Source organism: Nothobranchius furzeri, chromosome 7 (genome assembly GCF_043380555.1).
Source record: "Nothobranchius furzeri strain GRZ-AD chromosome 7, NfurGRZ-RIMD1, whole genome shotgun sequence".
NCBI classification, from domain to species: Eukaryota; Metazoa; Chordata; class Actinopteri; order Cyprinodontiformes; family Nothobranchiidae; genus Nothobranchius; species Nothobranchius furzeri.
This window is the reverse complement of record NC_091747.1, coordinates 68198989-68223464: the sequence shown is the minus strand read 5'-3', so window position 1 is coordinate 68223464 and position 24476 is coordinate 68198989. Positions and strand designations below refer to the sequence as shown.

The window sequence follows — 24476 nt, the reverse complement described above, 5'->3', positions numbered from 1 at the left end:
TTTAGATCAGACCTAAATATTTAGTTTGTAAAATAAATATTTAACTACAAATTAAATATTTAGCTTGCTAACTAAATATTTATTTGGAAACTTTAACATTTATAAATGTATGAATAACATGATGAAAATATGACTTTGAAAAAGTGAACTCCCAATTTTTTCTCTTATATATGCTAAATAACCAAAAATATTGCTGTTAGATCATGACTGTTTGACTTTACAAATGGCACCCCATATTAACAAGACTTTTGCGTTACCTGTCAGTGTCTGCCACAATAACGACATAAACACCTGAAGATGAGGGCTTTTCTCCGTAATGTGTCGGTAGGATTAAAGAGATGAATTAATTACAGATGAAAATTAATTTATCTTTCAGTTATTTTGTTCTTGTGACAGCACTAAAATAATAATAATAAACAGAGTAAATGCTGTCAGCTTCAGGGTAATACTTAGGTTTGACTCCTCAGGCTATTCTTGAAATTGTTTCCAAGATTTTTTTTCTTAAATTATAATTTCAGTTTTTGTCTAGACCAGTGGTTCCCAACCTTTTTCCCCAGGGACCCCGTTTTTTACCAGTAAAATTTTTGACGACCCCCTCCCCCCCCCCATTCTCTCTTCCAGTACAAACATTATTAAGAAATGATAGAATTGTTCAAGCACATTTTAATATGCTGTGATTCAATAGATAACAGTAATAGTAGGCTCCAGTACAAACAGATTTACTGTAGAAATCCTCAGATATTAAAGCAAACTTGTATTCAGTCCAATACAGTCAATACAATTATGTCATTTTTCAAAAATTCATAAAAAATCATCCTTCACAGCTGATGTACAACTTTCACCACATCCCTACTCTGGAACACCAACTGTACCTGTGTGCCACATTTCAGACTAGTAGGCTCCAGTACAGAACAAAGTCACTAACCAAACCAAACAGAGCATAATGTGCCTGACAGTTTATTACTTTTCTGAACACGTTGTTTCTTGTAAACACTGATAAATCAATCATTCCTATCAATAAACGTTTGACACATAAAAAATACCACCGAGCAAAATGTACTTAAATGTGTATATTACTGTTTATACTAGATTATTTACTGTAAAGGCTGTGATTAATCAACCAGTCCTATCTTTAATGAACTTTTGACACTTGAAAATAAAACAGTGAGCTGAGCAAAATGTTCTTAAAAGTGTGTTACTTTTTCTGTACTAATTATTTCCTGTCTTAATATCAGTAAACTTTTCACTCAGGAAAAAAATGTGAGCAAAATGTAGGCTGTAAACAAGTAATAAATGAAGTTTTAACCCCTTAAAGTGGAGAGGTCCTGGCGACCCGCTGAGAGGCTTTGGCGCCCCCTTGTGGGGGGTCGGGACCCCCAGGTTAGGAACCACTGGTCTAGACATTTGTACTTTAGTCTGGAAGTAATATGTCAGCTTTACTCTCGACACTACCAGTTTCATCTCCGTGCATCCTGATTTCTTCTTATTACGGCGCGTGTCCTCACTGAGCCCTGCTGGGAACAAAAACAAGCTGGTTTTTATTATTCCCTTTGGTGGCTCTGCTTCTTCCAGCTGCGCCCCATGAATCCACGGAGATGATTGATAATGTGACGTTCTGCTAACAAATGAATGAGTCCGTTCTTCTAGATCTAATGGTTTGATTCAACTTCACAACTGCTGTAGTAGAGCCCCAAAGGATGCTGGAAGCTCTAAACATGGTTGCTGTTGCTGACTGACCTAGCCTTCTGAACATGTGTTCTGCTAACAGAGAATTGCTAAACAAGCAGCAGAGAAGCGCTACATCGAAGCCCTGCATGGATCTGATGTGACAGAGGACTTTCTCAGCAGCAAGGTTGGCAAACCAGCTTCAGACCGTAAAGCGTCTGTATCCAGTGACAGCAAGCAGAGGTAAATCTGACATCTTTGTTGTGCAAATACAGAAAAAACAACCAAGCACCAAGTAAACCAGACTTAGTGGTTTTGCTGTAACATAAACAGACCAGAACCTTTGACTTTCACCGGTAATCAGATTTTAGAACTAACTATAACTAACTAACTAACTAACTTACTTACTTACTTACTTACTAACTAACTAACTAACTAACTAACTTACTTACTAACTAACTTACTAACTAACTAACTAACTTACTAACTAACTAACTAACTTACTAACTAACTGACTTACTTACTAACTAACTAACTAACTAACTAACTAACTTACTAACTAACTAACTTACTAACTAACTTACTAACTAACTAACTAACTAACTTACTAACTAACTAACTTACTTACTAACTAACTAACTTACTAACTAACTAACTAACTAACTAACTTACTTACTAACTAACTAACTAACTAACTTACTTACTAACTTACTAACTAACTAACTTACTTACTAACTTACTTACTAACTAACTAACTAACTTACTAACTAACTAACTAACTAACTAACTTACTAACTAACTAACTTACTAACTAACTAAATAACTAACTAACTTACTTACTTACTAACTAACTAACTAACTTACTAACTAACTAACTTACTAACTAACTTACTTACTAACTAACTAACTAACTAACCTACTAACTAACTAACTGTTGATGTCATGTGTGTAACACATATATAACTATGTGAGAATTGGACAGTAAAACGATCACAAAACAGTCCAATGTGTCTATCACATTGCAGGGAAGGTTACAATGACAAGATCTCCAACTGTTATAGAAATAACAAAATAAAACAAAACTCACTCCAACTCCTTCATAAAAGCCAAAGAATAATTATGGGTCTTTGTTCTACTCTTAAAGGGACATTATGGAAGTTTGACGGCTAAAACATGTATAGAAATAATAAATGTCTTCTTCATACGTTCTCCTGCAATGCCCTGGTCCTGTAGAATGAGCCCTGGCATTTTTACTGTGATTGCCTGTTTTTCTGTAAAATCACAGAAAAAGAGAGATGCTCGGGTCGAGCAGGCTGCTTCATGCGTCCCGACTCTGAAGAATGAGTGATATGTCAGGCAGGAGCGTCTCAGGATCTGTCTGAGATCTGTCTCGGTGAGACAGATAATAGCAATCCAAAGAGCTTTTTATGTGTGATCTGGCAACTGATCAACCATTGGTTAAAAATGAAATACAGCTTAGCCGGTTAATTGCTGTGATCATAAAACACGTAAACAGCAGCACGCAGAACTCACGAGGCAACGTTTTACGTGACGTTTACTTGTTGCTATGAGTAATAAGACAGAAAAAGCCACGCCAAAATAAGTTTAGGAAGCCCACTAAGAATCATAATAAAAACATTTAAAATAAACACCATACACAGTTGAGTAAACGTTGGTTTAAGTACCTGATATGAAGCGGTCGCTGCATAAGCGAAAACCTTTACTCTCGGGATCCCACAGCTTCATTTTAGCCCGGTCACTAGCGCGTTTTACTGCAATGATCCAACGTTTGCGGCGTTCCGGATCTTGGGGAATCCTGTAGATGGCTCATTCCTTAGGTCGTCCGCGTCTGTTCTGCATCCTGGGGCACAACAGGAATCTACCATATTTCCCGTTTGATTGAGTTTTCTGACAATAACAAATAGTCCAGCTGCGGGCTTCTGCCTGCCAAGATGGCGCCGTTTCGATTTGAACTGTTGCATGCTGGGAGAAGTGACGTCAACTCCCGGAGCTCTATAGGTGAGATATAGGTGGATTTTGTTACCTGGCGACAGTTTCAGCTTTTCTCTTGAAGGCCTCACATCATGGACAGCCCATGATGAAGGCTTCAAGATAAATAAATCTAAAGGTGGTCTAACCTGATGGCTGAAAAGAAGACTAGAAATGTGATTATTTAGTGATGTAGTATGATGAAACAATTGTGTAATCAGAGGCTCTCTTTTTGATTAGCAACCAGGAGGATGCCGATTATAAACCTGTTCGCTACAGAAAGATCTTTCTAGATGATGAAGACATCGATGATCCTGCTGAGAGCAAAGGAAGGAAAGAGGAGGAGAGTGACATGGCCTCACTGAACCAGGATGATGAAGACCATTCCCCAGATGATTACCATGGCAATGATTGCAGCTATTCTGATGGAAGTTTCTCAGAAGATGTTGGGAATTACTCAGACGACAGCGAGCATGAAGCAGATGTCAGACAACAGAAAGTGGGAGAGTGAAGTCATCAAACATTGCCACATGTACAAACACTCAGAGAGGATCAACCCAGTTGGCTGATGGGTTTGTTTGATGACATTTTAACAAGTGTTTGGAAAAAATCGTAATGTAAAAGTTAAGACTGGAAAATTGTGATGTTTATGATTAATTACTGGATCTGAAAGTGTTCATTGTGCTTCATAAACATTTTGCACAGGAAGTCTATGGCCCTTTCCACACGTAGCCGGGGATCTGCCAAAACGTAGATATTCTTCTACGTTTTGGCCTGTCATCCACACGAAAACGGAGTTTTTTCACACGAAAACGGATCTTTTTAAAAACTCCGGCCAAAGTGAAGATCTGCGTTTTCTCCGTTTTGGGTGTCTGCGTGTGGACAGACAAAACCGGAGTTTTAAGGTCCGCGACGTCACTTTCCACGACAAAAAATTGCTGACATCACGTGTGCGACCTGTGTTTACACTAGCCGACAGCATGGACGCCCTCAGAGCTGCGCTCGCTTTATCAATTGTCCAAGCGCTTTCTGCTCGTTTGTTTTTGCAAGCAGAATTACTGCTCCTTGTGGAAGACCACAGACGAAGGACGAGGTTAAGAACGGGGGAAGTACTGCCCCCTACAGGTCTGGCATGTCCTTAACAACGTATTTATCCGGGTACGTGTGGACAGAGCTTGTTTTTAAAACGCGGTGGTGTGGATGCAAGTTTTTGGAGGGGCGGATATTCGTTTTTAAAAAACCCGGCTACGTGTGGACTAGACCTATGTCTCCTCCCCTTCCAGTGGACCCATGGGTCCCTGAATGGGGCTATAAAAGTAATTTTCTAATCCACTTTGCCTTTCGCCCTAAATCACACACATGTTGTACTTCTCTGTTGTACTGAGTTTTGACCATGTCTGTCACATACTTTGAGATTTATTAGCTTGTAAAAGTTGGTAAATAAAAGACGACAAATCAGATATGACACATGTGACATCACAACATCATCTCTTCTCCAATAGCGTAGCTGCTACTTACCACATGACCAGATTTATGGTGGTTTTCTCCACGTTTAATGCTCCATCTGTCGTACTGGAAGAAGGATGAATATCTACTGTGGTCCAGACGGGGGCATAGGCTGCCAATCAGCTCCCTGCAGGCATCTCGGTTGTGGGCTAGTCTCTCCAGCTCTTCTCGTGTCTTTCCCATCTGCTTGACATCTGCCTCCACATCACTGCATCATTTATTTCTAGACCGCCCCCTTTTCCTCTTCCCTTGGGGGGTGAGGGCTTGCCTGGTGATGCTGGAAGCAGCTTTGCAAAGCGTGTGACCGATCCAACGCCAGTGTCTCTGGCGGATGTCCTCCTCAACGGGCTGTTGCCTGGTTCTTTGCCACAGCTCTTCATTGCTGATTTTGTTTGGCCAGCAGATCTTGAGGATCTTCCTGAGGAAGGTGTTGATGAAGACTTGGATTTTCTTCATACTGGTGGTCTTGGCCCCATACAGTAAAACTGGCTTCACAATGGTATTGAAGACTCTGATCTTGGTGTCGGTGCTTAGTTCACTAGAAACCAAGATGTTCTTCAGCTGCTGGGAGGCTGCTCTTGCTTTGCTGATGCGGGTTCTGACATCTGCATCGGTTCCTCGCTACTTGTCCAGGATGCTGCCAAGATAAGTGAAACGGTCCACCTCTTCCAGTACATCGCCTTCGACTGTGATGGATATAACGTTGGATGCATTTGTCTCCAACACCTTGCTCTTCTCTCTGTTGATATGGAGGCCCAGGCTAGCTGAGTTGTCTGCAACGATGCTGATCTTTTCTAGCATCTGTTGTTGGCTGTGAGAAAGAAGAGCCAGGTCATCCGAAAAGTCAAGGTCGTGCAGCCGTTTCCATGGTGTCCACTGGATGCTGTTTCGTTTCTGGTATGTTGACGTCTTCCTGACCCAGTCTATAACCAACAGAACCAGGAAGGGCGAGAGCAAACAGCCTAGCCTCACTCTGGTTTGTACTTCAAAGGCGTCTGTGAGTTGGTGACCATGAACAATCCTACAGCTCATCTGTTCATGAGATGTACTGATGATGTTTGTGATTTTCTCTGGCACACCGTGGTGTTTCAGTAGCTTCCAGCTTCTTGCCTGTCAACGCTGTCAAATGCCTTATCGTAGTCAATAAAGTTGATGTAGAGAGGCGAGTTCCACTCCAGGGACGGTTCCAGGATGATGTGCAGCGTTGCAATCTGGTCTGTGCATGACCTTTCCTTACAGAAGCCGGCTTGTTAGTCATGGAGATGTGGGTCTCATGCCCCCTTGATCTTGTTCAGCAAGACGCGGTTAAGCACCTTTCCTGGAATGGACAGGTAGTTGGAGCAGGAACTGAGGTCACCTTTCTTGGGTTGTTTGATGAGGTAGCCTATCTTCCACTCTGCTGGTACTTCCTCTTCTTCTCATATCTTGCAGAATAGTGGGTAGAGGAGCTACCTGGAAGAAGGATGTGAAGCTCACCAAACTCACAGACACGTTTCTTCTTCCTCTTGTCTCATGTGATAATGTCAATGAGTGAAAAGTGCAGTTGTTGACCTCTACGTGTTTTCATACAAAACCTAAAATAACATTTGACATCTGTTGAAAATATGCACTTTCTTGGCATCAAAATGTGTCTTTTAAATTCAGGGACATCATCTGTTAAATCCACGGCACGTATCAAACAGGATCAGAAAATAACGTGTACCCTCTCATAGACTCCCATACATGTTTTGGCAGTAGGGGACCCATGATCTGGAAGTAGATAGATGTGATTTAGGCTTTCTATAATTGGTTTATGAATCCCAATTATTTATCTATTAAGGCAAGCCATTTTAACATTTAATCAGAAGTCAGACCTTTTATTATTTCCTATTTTATATAGCAATAATTTAATTTATCCTAGTACTTGTCAAAACTGCAAATGAAGATTCATCCATTTTCATCCGCTTATCTGGAGTCGGGTCGCGGGGGCAGTAGCCTAAGGCGAGAGGCCCCCGCAAATGAAGATATCAACAGCTATTTTTTATTAGTAGAAATTATAACTAAAGGTATCCATAATAATTACTGCACTAGTAGGAATTAGGTTTGAGATATCTCAGGATCCCTAAAAACCTATAGTGGCTGATTTAACAATTATGAGAGGCAATAAGAGGCGGCTCTTGCTAGCTGTGGACGCAAGGTGGCCGGTGCCAGTCATGGTGACAACCCCCGTACCCGCTGGTGGACACCAGAGGTTCGGGGAGCCGTCAGGCTGAAGAAGGAGGCCTACAGGGCGTGGCTGGTCTGTGGGTCTCCGGAGGCAGCAGACAGGTACCGGATAGCCTAGCGGGGTGCAGCAGTGGCAGTTGCCAAGGCAAAATCTCGGGCGTGCGAGGAGTTTGGTGAGGCCATGGAGAAAGACACACAACTGTTGCATCCCATCCTCATGGTGTGGAAGTCAGAGAGTTGAAAACTGCCAGCTTACAGTTGGATTAAAACATGATCAGGATAATTAGATGTCTCTGATGAACTTTAAGTGTCTTTGAACGATGAAAAATGTAATAAAAAAAATACATATAATTTAAAGCAATCACAAAAATCACCTGACCCTGAAACAAGACATCAGCCCAGTTCTGCTTCAGAATTTTTGAAAAAGTTGCTAATCAAGGATTTCAACCCGAATGTCTGCTGACACCTTGTGGAAGCATGAAGAACTGCAGGACTACAAAAGGTGTTTAAAATATTTTTTTTAGCAAGAGACTGGATCATTTATGAAATAAAAGAAATTGTAAAGGATTTTTATAAATGTGTGTATTATTCGTGGCACATTTTATAAAATTAATATATTATTTATTTACTATTTATTCCAGATCTTAAAGGTTACTCAGGCACTTTTTGCACTCCATATGTTAAATGTGAGTCAGATTCCGGAATTCATTAGAGGCATGGAGATGGACAGAGGACATCTGTCTTTTCTCCACTAAGGAAATTCCTCGGTAACTTGCCAGCATTTTATATCTTTGGTCTTGTCGATTACCCCGTAAAACAGAGGAGTGTTTTTTTGGAGATGGATGTTAAACCTCCCCTGGTGTCCACAGACATGGCTGTCTTGAAAAAGACACCTGGTTCCTCAAAGGGCTGAATCTGACGAGACTTGCCCAACCAGTCTACATGTGTTTTGTGGATTTGGAGAAGGCATTTGACCCGACCGCTTCCCTCGGGTTTAGTTTTGTGTTATGATCCAACCCCTCCTCTTTTATCCGGGTTTGGGACCGGCAGACGTGAACCAAAAGGGAAACTCTGGCAGAGTTAGTTGGATTTTTTTCAGACACTTTCTGAACTTTAAATGAGTCTTTTTCATGTTTTTTGTTTAGTTTTGTCTTTAAAAGGACAGTTGTTGGCTCTTCATGAGTCCAAATCCAACAGTTGATTCACACACATGCTGGGTTAGAAGCTCGTCCATTTGCCCTTTTCTGTCAGCTGTTATCTTTTTAAGGCGTAACAGATTTAGGTGTTACACCTCTGAGCCAGAATCTTCTCCAGAACAGAGTGACTGCTGCCCAGAAACAAGCTGTTTCCTCTCTTACTAAAATGCACTAAAGTGTTAAAACTAGACAATGTTTAGAAGTTACGTTTGGTAAGAAATCCTTTTCCACCTATTTTAAGTTTCCACTATAAGGTAAAAGAAACCCACTTTAAGATTATATCTGGTGTATACCCTCCTGGAGATTTCTTATGTAAAAGATTTAAATTTGAATCTGACCCTTGTTATTTTTATTTATTTATTTTGTTCGTCAGAAGTAGAAACGATAGAACATGTGTTTTATAATTGTCAAGCTATCAAGGTCGTATGGTCTGACATTCATGGTTGGATCACACAAAAAATTTCTAACATCTCCATTTACAGCCAAACATGATCTCTATTATATGGAAGATCTGGACTCTGATACTGTCTGATACTGTCAACCTCGTAATCATTTTATGTAAGTTATTCATCCATGCAAATGGAAGAATACAGCTCCTGTTTTTTCCTTCTTTTTGAACTCCTTCATACAGTACGTTAAATCCTTGAAGTGCATTGATAAAATGATTAAGAAAACTGCCAAATATAACCAAAAAATTACATAATCCTTGTTATTTTAAACTTGTTTTGTGTATGTCATATTATCCTTCTTTTTCTCTTTTCTTTATTATTCTTTATTTTTTTCTCTTCCTTTACAAAAATATATAACTCACTTCATCTTTTGTACCTGAAACTATTATAAAATGTAAAGTTCCTGATTTGTTTTGTAAACGTTATTTTCATCAATTTAAAAAAAACACTCGCCGTGACGACATACAACGTCAGCAGCTGCGTGTAACCAATCCGGCGTCTAAAGGGCGGGATCATTGTCCAAATTTTAGGCGGTGCGCTGCGGGCCGAAACACCGAGAAAGAATATCCCGGTCTCAACCGGTTTCAACCGGTCTGTGGTTGGAAGCATGAGATGAGAAGACGGGCATCCGAGCACGCACTAAACATTTCTACTGTACCGCAGTGTGCGCATAGAGTCTGAAATAAAACGAGACGTTTTCATTTCGTGATTATGACCCGTATTACCGCTCTAGAGTGACTCCGTGGATTTGTGTCGTTAGCTTAGAATGAGACGGTTTGTTAGCCAGTGGGTCTAAGTCGTCTATGACTTTTTCATTAGCTCGCCAAGTTGCTGTTAGCCTGTTTAGAGGTGGATGTAATCATCATATCTGTAGACATTTTTTAGTGAATGAAGAGCAGAAAAAGAAGCATGGTGTGCTAAACTGCTTAGGACATTGCCACGTTTACAGCGTAAGGGTGTTTTAACGACTTCGATAACTGATTTGACATCTAGGAAAGCAGACATTAGCATTTAGCAACCGGATGCTCGGGTCAGTGTTACGTAAAGGATAACGCTGAGAAGTTTTTAGTCTTTTTATATATTTCTCACGTTGCTTTTCTGCCTCAACTCACGTCGGCAGACAAGTATTTCTTTTTTAATAGGCGGACAGCACGTACAAGGTAAGTAAAGCCCGCGCTAGCATAGTGTTAGCGTAGGCTATCCAAGTATCCAACTGCTTCAGAAGTAACTTGTGGTTATTTTGTGGTGTTGTGATCGCAGCAACTCGAACAGCACACCAACTTCATCCGAGCGGTTTGAGACGTAACGTGTTTTAATAACTGAAACACGTGTTGGAGTTAGGGTTTTAAGAATAGTACCGATCTTGCCTGATGGAGGCGTTGTTTTGCATCAACAAAAGTCCCTTTTACTCACTAAATGTTTAGTTCTTTAACATTTTAACATTTGCATTTTGACAGAAGTAATTAAATTGTGACTGTGTCTAGTGTTTACACAGTAGTATTGGCACACGGCTTCCTTTGTTTATTAAAGTGGCTGTTGTCATTTTTTGCAATTTAACAAAAGAGGGTAAATAATTATTCTGACCTTTTAATCCCACTTAAAGATCCGTGCAGTTTTTACTCGTGACTAAATTGTGATAATGAGTTAGATGACTGGATAGTGTTGCTTATCATTTGAAATAATGGACTCTAGAATTTTAGATGTAGCATTATTTCCAAGACCACGTGGGTTTACAGTGTGATCATTCCTCTTGTGTTGCAGGGAGCTCTATGCCAGCAGAAATGACAATGTTGGCCGATCATCCTGCCAGACAGCTGCTGGACTTCAATCAGAAGCTGGACATCACGCTATTGGACAGTGTTGTCAACTCCATGTATCATGACATCGGGACCCAGGTGAGAAACACTCGTGTGTGTGTGTGTGAACAGGACAGGCTGTTAAAATATAGCAGTGATATTTGTTCATGAAAAAAACTCCCTAATGGGTTTAATTATGCTGACAAGCACAACTTAAAATCCACCAAACCCTCCAGATCATGTAATTGTTGCTTTTCTTTTTTCTTAGCAACGAGTAGCCCAGGAGGTGCTCACCAATCTGAAGGATCATCCAGATGCCTGGAGCAGAGTGGACACCATCCTGGAATTCTCCCAGAACATGAAAACAAAAGTATGAACGCAACACACACTCGCTTACTGATATTTCTAGTAAAACAATCAAAACTGTCATCCCATAGAATAGGGGTTGGCGAGCTGCGCGCAGCTTCTTTCATCCATCTGATGCGGCTCTCTGCTTGTAAAAAAATTAATGAATAATTAAAATATATTTTATTTTACTGCATTCATTTTTATCTGTATGCCCATTCTAAATGTAAAGATAGTCTGCGTGACCTTGAACAGGTCCAACGGTTGACAGGTCACCTGCTTGTCCGTAATCAGATGTCTCAATAGGAGCTTTCTGAGCTGAAGAGGATGTGAGATTCTGGACTTTTCCTCAGACAGGCTCATGGATGCGTTTCCACGTTGGAGACAGGAACAGGCGCTATTCAGCCAAAGTTTCATAGTCAGTGAACATTTTTTAGGTGGCAAGTCTCTCTGAGACTAATACCACCCCACCGTCCAGGCCTGCTGCGGCAGTCTTGCGCAGCGGGTTCCTGACAACGCAGCAGTGGCGGCCCCGGAGACCCTCTACTAATTCATGGCCTTCACAGACCCAAGGTTTAGCAGTCACGCCGCTCAAGCCTCAAGTCCCTCCGTTCAGTCCACGTCCAGCGGTGGTCCCATGAGTCTCACCGCATCCACGCTCAGCGGGGTTCCTACTTTCGCCTTTTGAAGAGGCTCTGCCTGTCCAGGTCAAGCGGTGGTCCCAGGGGTTGCACCGCATCCATGTCCAGCGGGGTTCCACCTCCGTTGGTCCAGGTCCAGCAGTGGTCCCAGGGGTCTCACCGCATCCACGTCCAGCAGTGGTCTCGGAGGTCGCACCGCATCCTGTCCAACCTGTCCAAGTGGCTCTCGTCCAGCCTGTCCAAGAGTCCACGTCTTCGTCCCTTCCTGTGTCTCTAGAGTCTTCGTCCCCGCCTGTATCTCCGTCCCCACTGACCCCAGGTTGGTCATCGGCAGCCATCACTGCAGGTCCAGTCCTCGCCCATCGTCGCCGGCCCCCCAGACTCCTCTGGCCCTTCTTCCTGGTCCCCCTCCTCCCGCCCTGCTCTGGTTTCCTGTGGGCGTCCGGAATCCCATCTCCATCCATTGGCAGAAAATTGAACTCTCCTTGCCTTTTACCCTGCCTGATCTCAGCCTCCGGACCTCGTTTTCACTCCTGACCACTGCCTTGAACTCTGCCCGTCACCATGACCCTCGCCCTGTCTGCTACCTCGTCTCCAGCCTGTTCTCTGTACCTGCTTGTCCGATCTGGTTTTGACCCTCGCCTCCTCCCCGACTGTCTCCAGCCTTGTCCTCTGGTAACTCCACATCGAATAAAGACTTTTTATTTAACTTTTTGCTGTGTTTGGCGTCATCACGGGTCTTCTGAATTCTGCTCGTGACACATTATCGTAATTTCTCTTATCGAGATCATTTTTCCCACATCAGTAAAATTGATAACAAAATGAAAAGATGTGTGTAGGTTGGCAACGTTCGTGTCCCTTTAAGGAGCTGTACCACCTTGAGTCATGTAAAAATTGACTCAACGTAACACGTGACAGCCCCACCTAGCGGACAACTGTTGTTTCTGCGCATATTTGTAGTTATCGTCCATTTGTCGTTGTCGAGGTGAAATCCTCAATATATCGTGATATTGATTTTAGGCCATATCGCCCAGCCCTATGACACATTCATAAAAGTGTGTATTAGGTCCTAAGAAGTCTGATGATTGCATGTGTATTAAACAGATGCTGTCTTAAGACCCTTCAACGTAAATATGATGGTGAGCTACAGTGCTTGGGTAGGCGGTGATGTTTAAACCAGGCTCAGGTGTACTGGGGGGACCAGAGAACACCTCCCCCCACATACACCGGTACAGCTGCAGCTTGGATGGTCCAGCTTTGGTATGTTCTTACTGTGTTGCTTTTTTTAAACACAGAAAAGGTTTCTTTTTACCTTGCTGACAGTTTTGTTTGTGGCTGCAAACTTGCTCAGAGTTGATGGTGGCGTCACTTCCTACTCCCGTTTATCCATGGGCAGCGGAGGACGTTGTCGCCCTCTGCTGCCCGCTCTCCCCTCTTCGATGATGCAGTCCCATGCACGATCCAATGTGTAGACCCCATCGTCTCTGTTCATGGTCCCACATCCACGTCTCCTTATCTCTATAGCTTCTTTTTTCCATCTTTTGTATTTCTGTTGTTCGGTGTTTATGATCCTTGTGTTGTCCCAGTCAGCAGCAAGGTAAAAAAGAAACCTTTTCTGTGTTTTTAAAAAGAACCAACAGTGCAGTTGTATGGTCAGGTTCTGCTGATCTTGTAGTTGTTCAGAGCAGTGATGTACTGGCAGACGAGATGATCGGTTCTCTACAAGGACTCTGTTCTCTTCAGTCACTTTGAAAACCTGTTCAAAACATTCGATTCATTCGTGAACGTCCCATCACTCGGTCGGGGTGACTCAATGCGGTCTTCTGTTGCTGCAGTTCTTCTGCATCAAGGCTCAGCATGTTGTGGTGCAGAGATGCTACTCGCTGTCATGTGATCAGCGGTTTGTGTGGTTGATACGCAGTTGAACTGGTGTAGTGAAGAAACGTAGCCAGTAGAAGTGGTGTGTCCCAGAGAGCCTCCAGTAAAAGCCACTTTCTCAATTAGTGATATTGGGCTTTATGAAGATATTTATTCTCTAAAGTTGTAGCTCTTTTTGTCACATTTCAGTAAAAGTTGAATTGATCGAACTAATCCGTTTTTCCCTCCTTAGTATTATGCACTGCAGATTCTGGAGTCGGTCATCAAAACCCGTTGGAAGATTCTCCCCAGAAGTCAATGTGAAGGTAAATACAAGTCATCAGGACAAAAGGTGCTTATTGTTAGCAATGTAACACCGTACAGCAGTAGACCACCCTACCCATTCAGTGCTTTTACATGAAGCCGGTGTTTGCTTTAGGCAGATTGTAATGTTTCTGGTAATTGTCTGTTTTCCTGAGTAAAGTGTTTTGTTTTCAGGAATCAAAAAATATGTTGTTGGCTTGATTATTAAGACTTCTTCTGATCCTGCCAACATGGAGGTAAGGAAGCATCTTCCTCAGTAGTTTTTATGGGTGCTCCGTCTTGTGTTTCCACACAATTCCATTTTGATTCAGATTCTTTCGATTTAATTATTAAACCATTATGGTTACCATTGTTTTTCCACATTGAATATTCTACAGAAAAATCAAACTATGTGCTGCCGGTTTATTTTCCTTTTCTTGTTTCCTGTGCAGCTATAAAGCGAACAGAATAGATGTCTTAAGTGCCAAAAGCAAGCCTCACAGGTGGAGCATTACAGATTCAGCCATAAGACCTCGTCTGACAGCTTGCTGCAGCTGTAAACGCAATTATCCGTAACCATCGAGACCACGAAGTTGAGCAACATACAGCTAATCACGGCGTAGCACCAAAGTTTACTAACGCTAAGCCCTCATAATAAGGATTAACCAGTTTAACCATTAACCACAATGTGAAACGCTACGGTTAGGACGTCTCCAACACCGCAAAAAAAAAAAAGACGTTAGCGGACCAAAGCGAAAGTGGTATTAGTAAAATTAAGTTAAGTATAGGGCTACAGCTATCGAATATTTTTGTAATCGAGTACTCTATCGAATCTTTTTTTCGATTAATCGAGTACTCTAATAAATTACCCTTTTGTGTTTTTAAAACATTATATCAAATAGCATGTTATAATTATGAAAGACCTCTTAAAATGAGCAAGCAATTGCCAGTTATTCTTCAAGTTTTATTCAAAATTAGTTTTCAAAACTTCAGCACTTGAACTTTACTTCACAGTAAACAAATGCCTGTGCAAAAAATAAGTAAACAACCTGGGCAGATTTTTCCCCTCGTGCGAGAATCTGCTAACCTGCAAGCCAGAGGATAACTGTTGAAGTAGCGCTGCGAGCGGCTGCAGCCCAAACAGAACCAGAACCGCTCACGGCGCATGCGCAAACAGCTCGCCGGCTGTTTCCCTATTAACACACGTCCGTTTTAATTTCTACACTTTTTTCTCACACAATAACAAGGATTGTCGAGAAAGCATGTTTGCCGTGGTTTTGTCAAATTATACTGATCACAAAACATTTATTTACTTTCTTTCGTTTTCCTCTGCCACTCATAAATACCCGTGTCCTCCTGCAGAAACCCCGAGGGACAACGGACATCAGTAACACAATAAAAAGTCCGACGTGTTGTGTAAAACTATTTTTTAGCACATTTTAAGTCCGACGTGTTGCTACCAGACGTACGGTGTGAGCTGAAACTGAGCGCTACAAATGAAAAAGTCGCACAGTGTCCGCAGAATATATAGAAATACAGGCTAAAATGCATTATCTTGTAGAGGCTCCGAGTCCGCTTGCAGAAGTGACATTTACATGTGGATGTTTCCTGGTCAGGTGCTGCAGCACGGAGGATGTGGTGTTGTGGTTGGCTAAATCCATTTTACTGTATTTACACTGGAGTACGTTTTCCACCTTACGACGTGAAAAATGGTCCCACACCTTTGACATTTTCTGTCTTTTTCGCACTCCACCGGGGTCCAAATTGTCCGCCATGGCTTAAGAGAAAGTTAAGTTACATTCGCTACTCGCGTGTGCATTCAGTCCAGTGGGCACGTGCGTCACTTATTTCGGTCCGGGTGAAACATGACCCCGGGCGATTGCAAAGCCATGAATTAATTAAATATGAATTAAACGAATCCTCGAGGCAGAGAATTTGACTCGAGGATTTTTTGTACTCGAATTATTCGAGGTACTCGAGGAATCGTTTCAGCCCTAGTTAAGTAATATTAGAACAGTCCAGTGATCGACGGATTATATTGCGCTGTTCTACGTTTCCCCTGTATCTGTCTTCAACAAACAAGTATGGCAAGCCATTTTAACATTTAGTCAACTACACCTCTCTGCAATTCCTGTTCGACATAGCAGTAATATAATTTGTCCTTGTCCAAATAATATTCTTACTGATATTAAAGATTTGAACAAGTAGAATGACACTTATGTAATAAGTACTATTCATAATAACACCGGCACTAGTAGGAATTTAGCATCTTAATTCATTGAGGTGCCTCCATCCTTCTGTGCTAACCCTGACCAGCTGTCAGTTAAACCTTTTTGTCTTTTTACAGAAACTCAATAAAGGCAATTAGGCAAAAATAATTAAATTAATGATTATTTCTGATAATCAGCCACTGTGAAAGTTTAACATGCAGGCTGAACATGAAAATAGTCTCCTACACCTATCTCCTGCATTAGCTTCTGATAGAAAATAGACGGTGAAACTAGATAGAAAATCCTGACAGATCTACGTCACACTGTCACTTAATATTCATGGACTCACCCATCTTTACTCACGACGGGGAAGGCTGATGTTGGTTTAGCGTCCGGACAACAGCACAGAACGTCTCGGCAAATAGAAGCTAACTATTAGCATTAGCATCTCCACCACACAGCAGAACTCCTCCAGGCTTGTGTTTATTGGTGGAGGTAAAACATAAACGTTGCAAGTCAGTAGTAGTGAATTTTTCTAAGCTAAATCTTTGAAAAGGAACAAAAGATATTTCAGGAGCTCAAAACCTTTTGTAAAAAGTATTCATGCCTTTTATCAAGAACTTGTAGAATGTGTTTGTGATTTATGTGTTCATACAGATGTGAAATTGATTCATGTAAAATAATCGTGAAACCGTGATTATTTCTCAGACTAATCGTACTACCAACATTTATAATCGTTGCAACCCTGCTCGTATTACGTCTTTAAATGACGTACACGAAACAGTTGTTTTAGATCCAGAGCTTCTGGGTGTAGATCAGAAGCTCGGATCACCAGACAGTCCACAGGGACTGTAAAGGACGGGCTCCTTTTGGAGTGACTCACTAAAAACTTGGGAAGCGTGGCTTCAGTCAGGATAACTAACAAGTTATGTTCAAGCTAAAGGGAAGTCAGACGGCCCACTTTATATCGTGCTCACATAATCTTTGTGAAAACACGAGATCGCACCACATTACCGCCACAGACTGACCTCTTCTGAAGGCTCCCTGGTGCCACCTCAGCTTTGCTGCAAAACTGCACCATAGTTTTAGGAAGAGGATGGAGTTGCGGGAATTTTTTATTATTCCTTCCTTGATTGTTGGCTGGTTAGGAGGAACAGCCCTTGTCATCTTTTCATCTAACCCAGGATGGAAACCTTTATGGTGCTGTCGCATGGTGATAGTGTTGTTGTCCATCCATCCATTTTTTGAACCCGCTTTGTCCACCCAGGGTCGCGGGGGGCTGGTGCCTATCTCCAGCGGTCAACGGGCAATCAGGCGGGGTACACCGTGGACGGAGAGCCAGTCCATCGCAGGGCAACACAGAGACACACAAGACAAACAATCATGCACACACACACACACACACACACACCTAAGGACAATTTGGACAGACCAATCAACCTAACAGCCATGTTTTTGGACTGTGGGAGGAAGCCGGAGTACCCGGAGAGAACCCACGCATGCACAGGGAGAACATGCTAACTCCATGCAGAAAGATCCCAGGCCGGGAAGCGAACCCAGGACCTTCTTGCTGCAAGGCAACAGTTCTAACCACTGCACAGCCCGATAGTGTTGTTGTATTTTATTTTAGTTTTGCACAACTTTCCATCAATCCTGATGAGTAAGTTCCACACTCAGTGGCTGAAACCATAGACATGAGAGTACATAGACGCCCCTTTTGGCGCTAAAGAGCGTAACAGCGTCGCCTTCACATTGGATGGGTCTCCTCACGCTTCAAATTCAATGCAGAGAGAGCAACTTTGCCTGTTTTTGTGCTGCCTACAGTTACAACAGCCGGCGTACAATTAAAAACGAATAACGTGGGATTACTAGTTCTAACCTACCTGATTTTATATTAAAATTTATTTTTGTTATATTTATATTTTCATTACCTTGTGTCTGTTGTTGTGAAAAAGCTTGACCAAATGTGTTGTTTACTTTGGTAAGCACCTTCCTCAGTAGAAACTAATGCGCTGGGGGCGAATGAAGACATCTAAAATGCAATTTTGAAAAATGCAACATTAGTAGGCGTTGCCTGGTGAACCGAGAGGGCGAACATGTTCTAATGAGAGCCGGACTCGGCACCAGTTCAGAGCCGGGCCATCTCTGCTGCAGGAGCATCAGTGCTGAGATTAACTGGCACAAAAACTCAACCCGAACCCGTCTGTGACGAGCATTATCTCACACACAACACTCGCTCTGAGCCTGATGGCAGTGTGGACTGATATTAGCTATATCATATGACTCACTCATTTGGGGTTATAGCTGCAATTACAGGTAGGGAACGACCTTTAGAAGCTGTTAAAAGTAATTATTTCGCTTACTCACCTCAGATTGGGCCCAGAATCTCAATTTTGGGGAAGCAGCAGTCAGCGGGATCGGGCTAATTACTGGAACGGCTTGGACTAATTTGTGAAACGCTCTTCAGACCAGCATAACCCGGTTCAACCTCCATCAAGTTGCTGAAAGAGTCGCATGTAAAAACACTTAACTACAAAAGCTAACAGCCAAGCTACTGGAACTCAATAATCATAATACTAAAAGCTTTGCTGGGACTCAATGCTAATGCTAACTACAGCTAAGCTACAGCATAAACACAATAGAACATGGACTGGAGTTGGATTTGGGTGGTTTTTCTTTTGCTCCACAAAGGGTCCCAAATCCCAGCACAGCTCCAGATGGATCTCCTGTCAGCATGCTCACAGGACCGCGTTTACTCCAGAAAGCAGCTCTGACGAGTCCTTAATACGAAACTTTATCTAGCACGTCTGAAGCAAAATCACGAGGCGTTTCACAAGGACAAACGTAAAATTATATCAAATTAAAAATTATGTTAATGATTTAACTATTAGAACGCCATTAAAATGGGAAGGGTAAAAATTGTGATTACAAACATGAAAATCCAGTCTACAATGTCAGATCACCGTCGGATGTTTTAGGAACTTTTGTGTGACTCAGTTTTCCACTTAAATAATTACTTTATGGGTAAAATAATCTGTGAATGAGGAACGTTTGGATTACCGAGACCTTTGGTGTTGTGGTTCCCTCGTTCTACCAGTAGATGCTGTTCATACCATCGACATATATACTGGACAATGGGTTTCCATAGACTGCAATTATACGTTTTTGTGCCAAAATGGGAGGTGGCCACCACCGCCATTTTGACCGTGTCACAGGTTCCATTAGGGGTGGGCAATATAAACGATGTAAGGTAGAAACGATATAAAATTGGGTAACGTTAGAATTTTTGGCTATATCGCAATACCGCGATAACACGACCTCACGAAGATGTGCACCCTGCTGACACTGGGGCAACAGAATGGCAGTGACTGCAAGCATGGAGTGGGCGGAGGAGGAGGCCTATATGTCTCAAGTGGCATAAATTTGCCACATGAGGATATTTAAAAGCCATTTTGACATATATAAACAGAGGAAAAATATATTGCAATATATATCGTCACCGCACATGATTCAGATTATATCGCAATATAGATTTGAGGCCATATCGCCCAGCCCTAGGTTCCATCAAGCCCAGACGATTCCACAAAAGGGAAAAGTGGTGGAGCTGAGGGTGGGGCTGTAAGGCTGGGATCAAATGACGACACCCGTCACACTGAAGCAATGTAGCTACAAGCTAACCCAAAGCTAACGCGGAGGTGGGAGCTAAGCTAACGGAGGTAGCTACCTAGCTACAAGCGGAGTTAACTGTGCACAACACCGGAGCTTCTGAGTCAGAGGTACGCCGGGCTGACCGCTGGTAAAAACGGGTGGAACACGGAGGTCTCCATCCGAGAGCTCCGCAAGCCGGCAGCCGCGCAGCAGACAAGCGCCGCTGCGATAAGAGATGCGCCGAGCTGCAGGGAGGGAGACCATACCGATAGTCTGAACCCAGCTCCACCAACATGTTATATTTCAACCCATTTTCAAAAATGCAGCATTATGTTAAATGCACTGGGTTTTACCCTATTACATTTAAATGTCATGGTTAAACAGTTCATGTTAAAATCTAAGCTCAGCTAGTGCAAGAGCAGCAGTGACCTAAAATGCCCCGAATTGTGGGGGCTTGGTTCATATGCATGGTCTGAGGTTTCCTTTTATTTAAGAACGTTTCCGCGCACGTGTAAAAAATTGTTATCATACAATGCGCAAATGTGTTCCTATTCACAAAGTACGCACATATCTGTGCGTGAGTACGGTTGATAAATGTTGCCCCAGGATTGTTAATTTCTACTAGGAACAATCGAATTATAGATATCTATATTACATTTCCAGTCCGCCTAAAAAGTGTTAAAAAGGTCACCTTAGGTTTTTAGGGAGTCTGAGATTTCTCAAACTCTATTCCTACTAGAACACTTGTTATAATGGATATCCTTAATTATAATTTCTACTAGTAACAACATGGATGCTGATGTCATCATCAGCATTTTTGACTATTAAAAATACAATTCGGACTAAGCTAAATCAAATTATTGTTATATAATATAGAAGTTCATACGAAGTCCGATTGCTGATTAAATTTCAAAACGGATTGCTGCTCACTTCCTGTGTGTCCTGCTTGCCACCTCCCTCCAATCACAGTGATCGGAGGTATGTGTGCATGGTGCTGCGTTTGTATCATCATTGTATGTTAAAAGAAAGCCAAAAAGATTGTTGATCTTTGTTCTTCTTTATGTTTAAGTTTGTGTTTCTGTTTTGCAGAAAGAGGGCGTGTACATTTCCAAGCTGAACATGATCCTTGTCCAGGTAAGCGTCCCGTCTAAAGAGAACATGTCAGAACCGAAGTGACAATGCTGGTGACGTAATGTGCTTGTGTTCTCTGTTGGTGAAGATTCTGAAACAAGAATGGCCCAAACACTGGCCCACCTTCATCAGTGATATTGTTGGAGCCAGTCGGACCAGCGAGAGCCTCTGTCAGAACAACATGATCATCCTGAAGCTTCTTAGCGAGGAGGTGTTTGACTTCTCCAGTGGCCAGATGACCCAAGTGAAGGCCAAACATCTCAAAGACAGGTCAGTGTTTTAAAGATGCTGTCTTCATTAAAAGGAAGTGTTTGTGGGTTAAAGATCAACTTCACTGAAAAAACATTTAATTATAATTCTGATTATATTTGGTCACTCAGAGCAGGGTTCATACAAGGTCTCAAAGTCCTAAAAGCATTGAATTTATGAAATAATACCTTACAAGGTCTTGAAATTTGATATCTGGGTCTTAAAAGGTGTGTTAGTGCTGAAACGAATACTCGAATGGTTTGAATAAATTCCTCAAATAACTTACTGATTTGAGGTATCGCTTAAAGCGTGCGTTGCAGCTTGAACACATTTTACTGGCAAACAATGTGGTCATCTATGTGCCATGGAGTCAAAATGGAAACCAGCAGAACTAGATGGTAAAATAGTACAGTCAAGAAAGGTGGCATGTTCACAATCAAGTGGAGGCCAGAAAAAAACAAGTTCAAATGTTAACATTTCCAATAGCAACAGGACATATTAAAGTGACAATGTGTAGTTTTTAAACCATTAATCTGTAGAAAAATCCTTCAAAATGTTGTTGAAAATGGATGGGATGGTGCCCAGTATTTGAAAAATATTGGCGGCTTTGTAACATGTAACCATACCATGCCACCTTTATTTATATAGCACTTTAAAAACAGCCATACGGCTGACCAAAGTGCTGAACAGTCGCACAATAATGGGCTCGACACACGGGAGGCGACAAACGACCGCGATCAGCGAAATTTGTCGCTGTCGCTTTTATAACCTGACACACGGGAGGCGATCCGCCGCAGCGGTCAGCGGCAAAGCCGTCTACGCGTTCTGTTCCGTGGCGAAATCGAAACTTCCGTTGTTTTGTTTGGCTGTGTCAGGTTGGAGGGAATTAAGGTTATTTAAGCTGTTCAGAGTTAAAAAAAAGTGGTAGATATGATGTTTCACAAGGTGCTGCTAGAGTTATGTGAAATCTTACTTCTGATTTTACTATAAAACATAATAATAATCAACTTCTCCTCCATGTTTGCTTCTGAGATGTGCGGAGCATTATGTCCGCTCATTGGTCAGTGAATGAAACCTCCGTTGATTGGTCCTCGTCCGAGCGACAGCGATGAAAAGTTGAAAATGTTTCAACTTTCTGGGATCGCGTCGCTGGGTCGTCCGTGCACGACACGTGCACGAGCGCAAAACTTCACACGCACGTTTTTCACGTTTCGCTTGGTAGGAGGGAGACCCGCGATTATCGCTTTGTCGCGCACGTCTCATTGAAAATGAATGGAGGAGAGGCGATGTCGCCTCCCGTGTGTCGAGCCCAAAACAGAGATAGAAAACATAAAACAGTACTATGAAATACAACCAACAATAAAAAAGAGAAGCCGATAAAAAAGTACCAATAAAAACCTTACAATGGATGGTAAAATAAGAGTAGTAAAAACCAAACTAACGGCTAACTATTAAAAGCAAGAGTAAAATAGTGTGTCTTTAGTCTAGACTTAAAATCTGCCAAGGTGGATGCCAGTCCAACTGTGACTGGAAGTTCGTTCCACAGTTTAGGACCGGCGACAGAGAAAGCTCTTTGTCCGCATGATTTGACCCTTGTCATGTCAACATTGTGTCCTGTAGAAAAACCCAATAGTGACAGCGCTAACAAGGGTCCTCAGTCATGAGCACTGCTCTCTGCAACATCTGGACATAGCCAGCAGCCATCTGATCCCCCTGCACTTCCTGAAGCTCCCCTGAAGGAAAAAACACAAACCATTATTGCCCCCGCTCCAATGTGGCGTATAGAAAACATCTGAGGTGGGATCTGCTTGTCATGCCAGTAATGTTGTAAAACATCAGGACCATTGACGTTAAACTTCTTCTGATCAGAGAACAAAAGTTTCCATAGCAACCTTCTTAAAACGTTCCATGTTTGGTGTTCTTGTAAAGCCCAAACCGTCAGTTCTGTGGTGTTCAAGAAGTTTGCTTAGTTATAAAAGTGTTAGTGCTAGCGGGGGCAGGATAGGTGGTACTGGAGCTCAGCGAACCACACTGAGCTCACTGATCAGTGAGCTGTGCATCTTGTCTAATCTATTTTTCGTAGCGCTGTTCCAGCCGATAAGATCAGCGTTTGGTGTTTATGAGGAAAATATTCATGTGTCCCAACTTGATCAGTCTGATTTCTTTACAAGCATGTCTTCATCCATGCACTCTGCAACAGCAGCTGCTGCGATTCGTCTAGTGGTGACGCAGATTGACAATATTCATGCAAAAATGGAAGCATTGTCGGCCATGTTTCTCCTTTGAAGCTTTAAACTGTCATGCTCCTCGATGACATCATCAGCAAGCTTGTCCGGTTAGCCGGTAGTAAATATCTTTACATCATAGGCCAAAATCATACTGATTATATATTTTACCATTTGTACCGTGCAATACTGTCTACTATTAAATAGGAATGGCTTTTCTTTCTTTCTTTTTTTGCCTTTGCCATCAGACCATCATAACCATGTGACTACCTGACAGAAAATGACATGAATCCATAAATATGTATTTATGTGGTTTTCAATTAATTGCTGCTCAGAAAATATTTTGTCTTACTCCCATTTCTTCTTATTTAGAACCTTGTTACGGTCAACCATGCAAAATCAAACCATGTTGTGGTTGCACAGCTCTTCTAGTTGAAATCCTAAGTTCCTGTTCGACTATTAGATGATTCTGAGTTTCTTCAGTTTATTCTTGTCATCAAATGAGTAAATGAAGGAATCTGTGTAATGTGTCGTTAATGGAAGGTTTATCAAAATGGTTTTAGTATGGAATGAACAGATTGCCAGGAATTTTAGACTGGCAATCTGTTTTCTGCTTGGCTAGCCTTTATCTCATTGGTCTTCAATGAGGTATTTCAATGCCATAGCTATTTCTCTCAAAAGCTGGGTGTTATCAAAAACAAATAATAAATTAATACTTGAAATGCATGAATATGTATTAAAAACATGTATGAAATGATTTGTGTCTAAGGCATGATCCCTGCTCTCCGTAACAATCATCTTCTCTCGTCTTGTAGCATGTGCAACGAGTTTTCGCAGATATTCCAGCTGTGCCAGTTTGTGATGGTAAGTCTCTTCCCTCCGGGCCAAAGGCGGGTTCAACAAGACCCGATTTTCTTCTGGCACATATCACTAGAAATGAACAATCGTAGAACTGATACTAGAGGACCAGTCATAAACCGGAGCTGAGTTTGATGAGACCCTGAATCATGTTTACATTGTTATGTACTACAAGTAGAACAAACAGGTATGATGTAATTAAT

At 42.0% G+C, this 24476-nt stretch overlaps 2 protein-coding genes across 2 annotated transcripts in view; both read left to right on the top strand.

Moving 5' to 3' along the window:
* The window catches only part of fam161a (FAM161 centrosomal protein A), a 17268-nt gene extending 12154 nt beyond the window's left edge, over nt 1–5114 (top strand). The window contains exons 6-7 of the mRNA XM_054751857.2: nt 1769–1908; nt 3895–5114. Coding sequence (XP_054607832.2) covers nt 1769–1908; nt 3895–4165 — 411 coding nt within the window. The 3' untranslated portion in view covers nt 4166–5114. The remainder of the gene's footprint in view (nt 1–1768; nt 1909–3894) is intronic.
* A 4854-nt stretch (nt 5115–9968) lies between these two features.
* Nucleotides 9969–24476, top strand: part of LOC107382368 (exportin-1) — a 34365-nt gene continuing 19857 nt past the window's right edge. The window contains exons 1-8 of the mRNA XM_015954486.3: nt 9969–10170; nt 10772–10905; nt 11075–11176; nt 13903–13975; nt 14148–14209; nt 20900–20944; nt 21030–21211; nt 24231–24279. Coding sequence (XP_015809972.1) covers nt 10780–10905; nt 11075–11176; nt 13903–13975; nt 14148–14209; nt 20900–20944; nt 21030–21211; nt 24231–24279 — 639 coding nt within the window. The 5' untranslated portion in view covers nt 9969–10170; nt 10772–10779. The remainder of the gene's footprint in view (nt 10171–10771; nt 10906–11074; nt 11177–13902; nt 13976–14147; nt 14210–20899; nt 20945–21029; nt 21212–24230; nt 24280–24476) is intronic.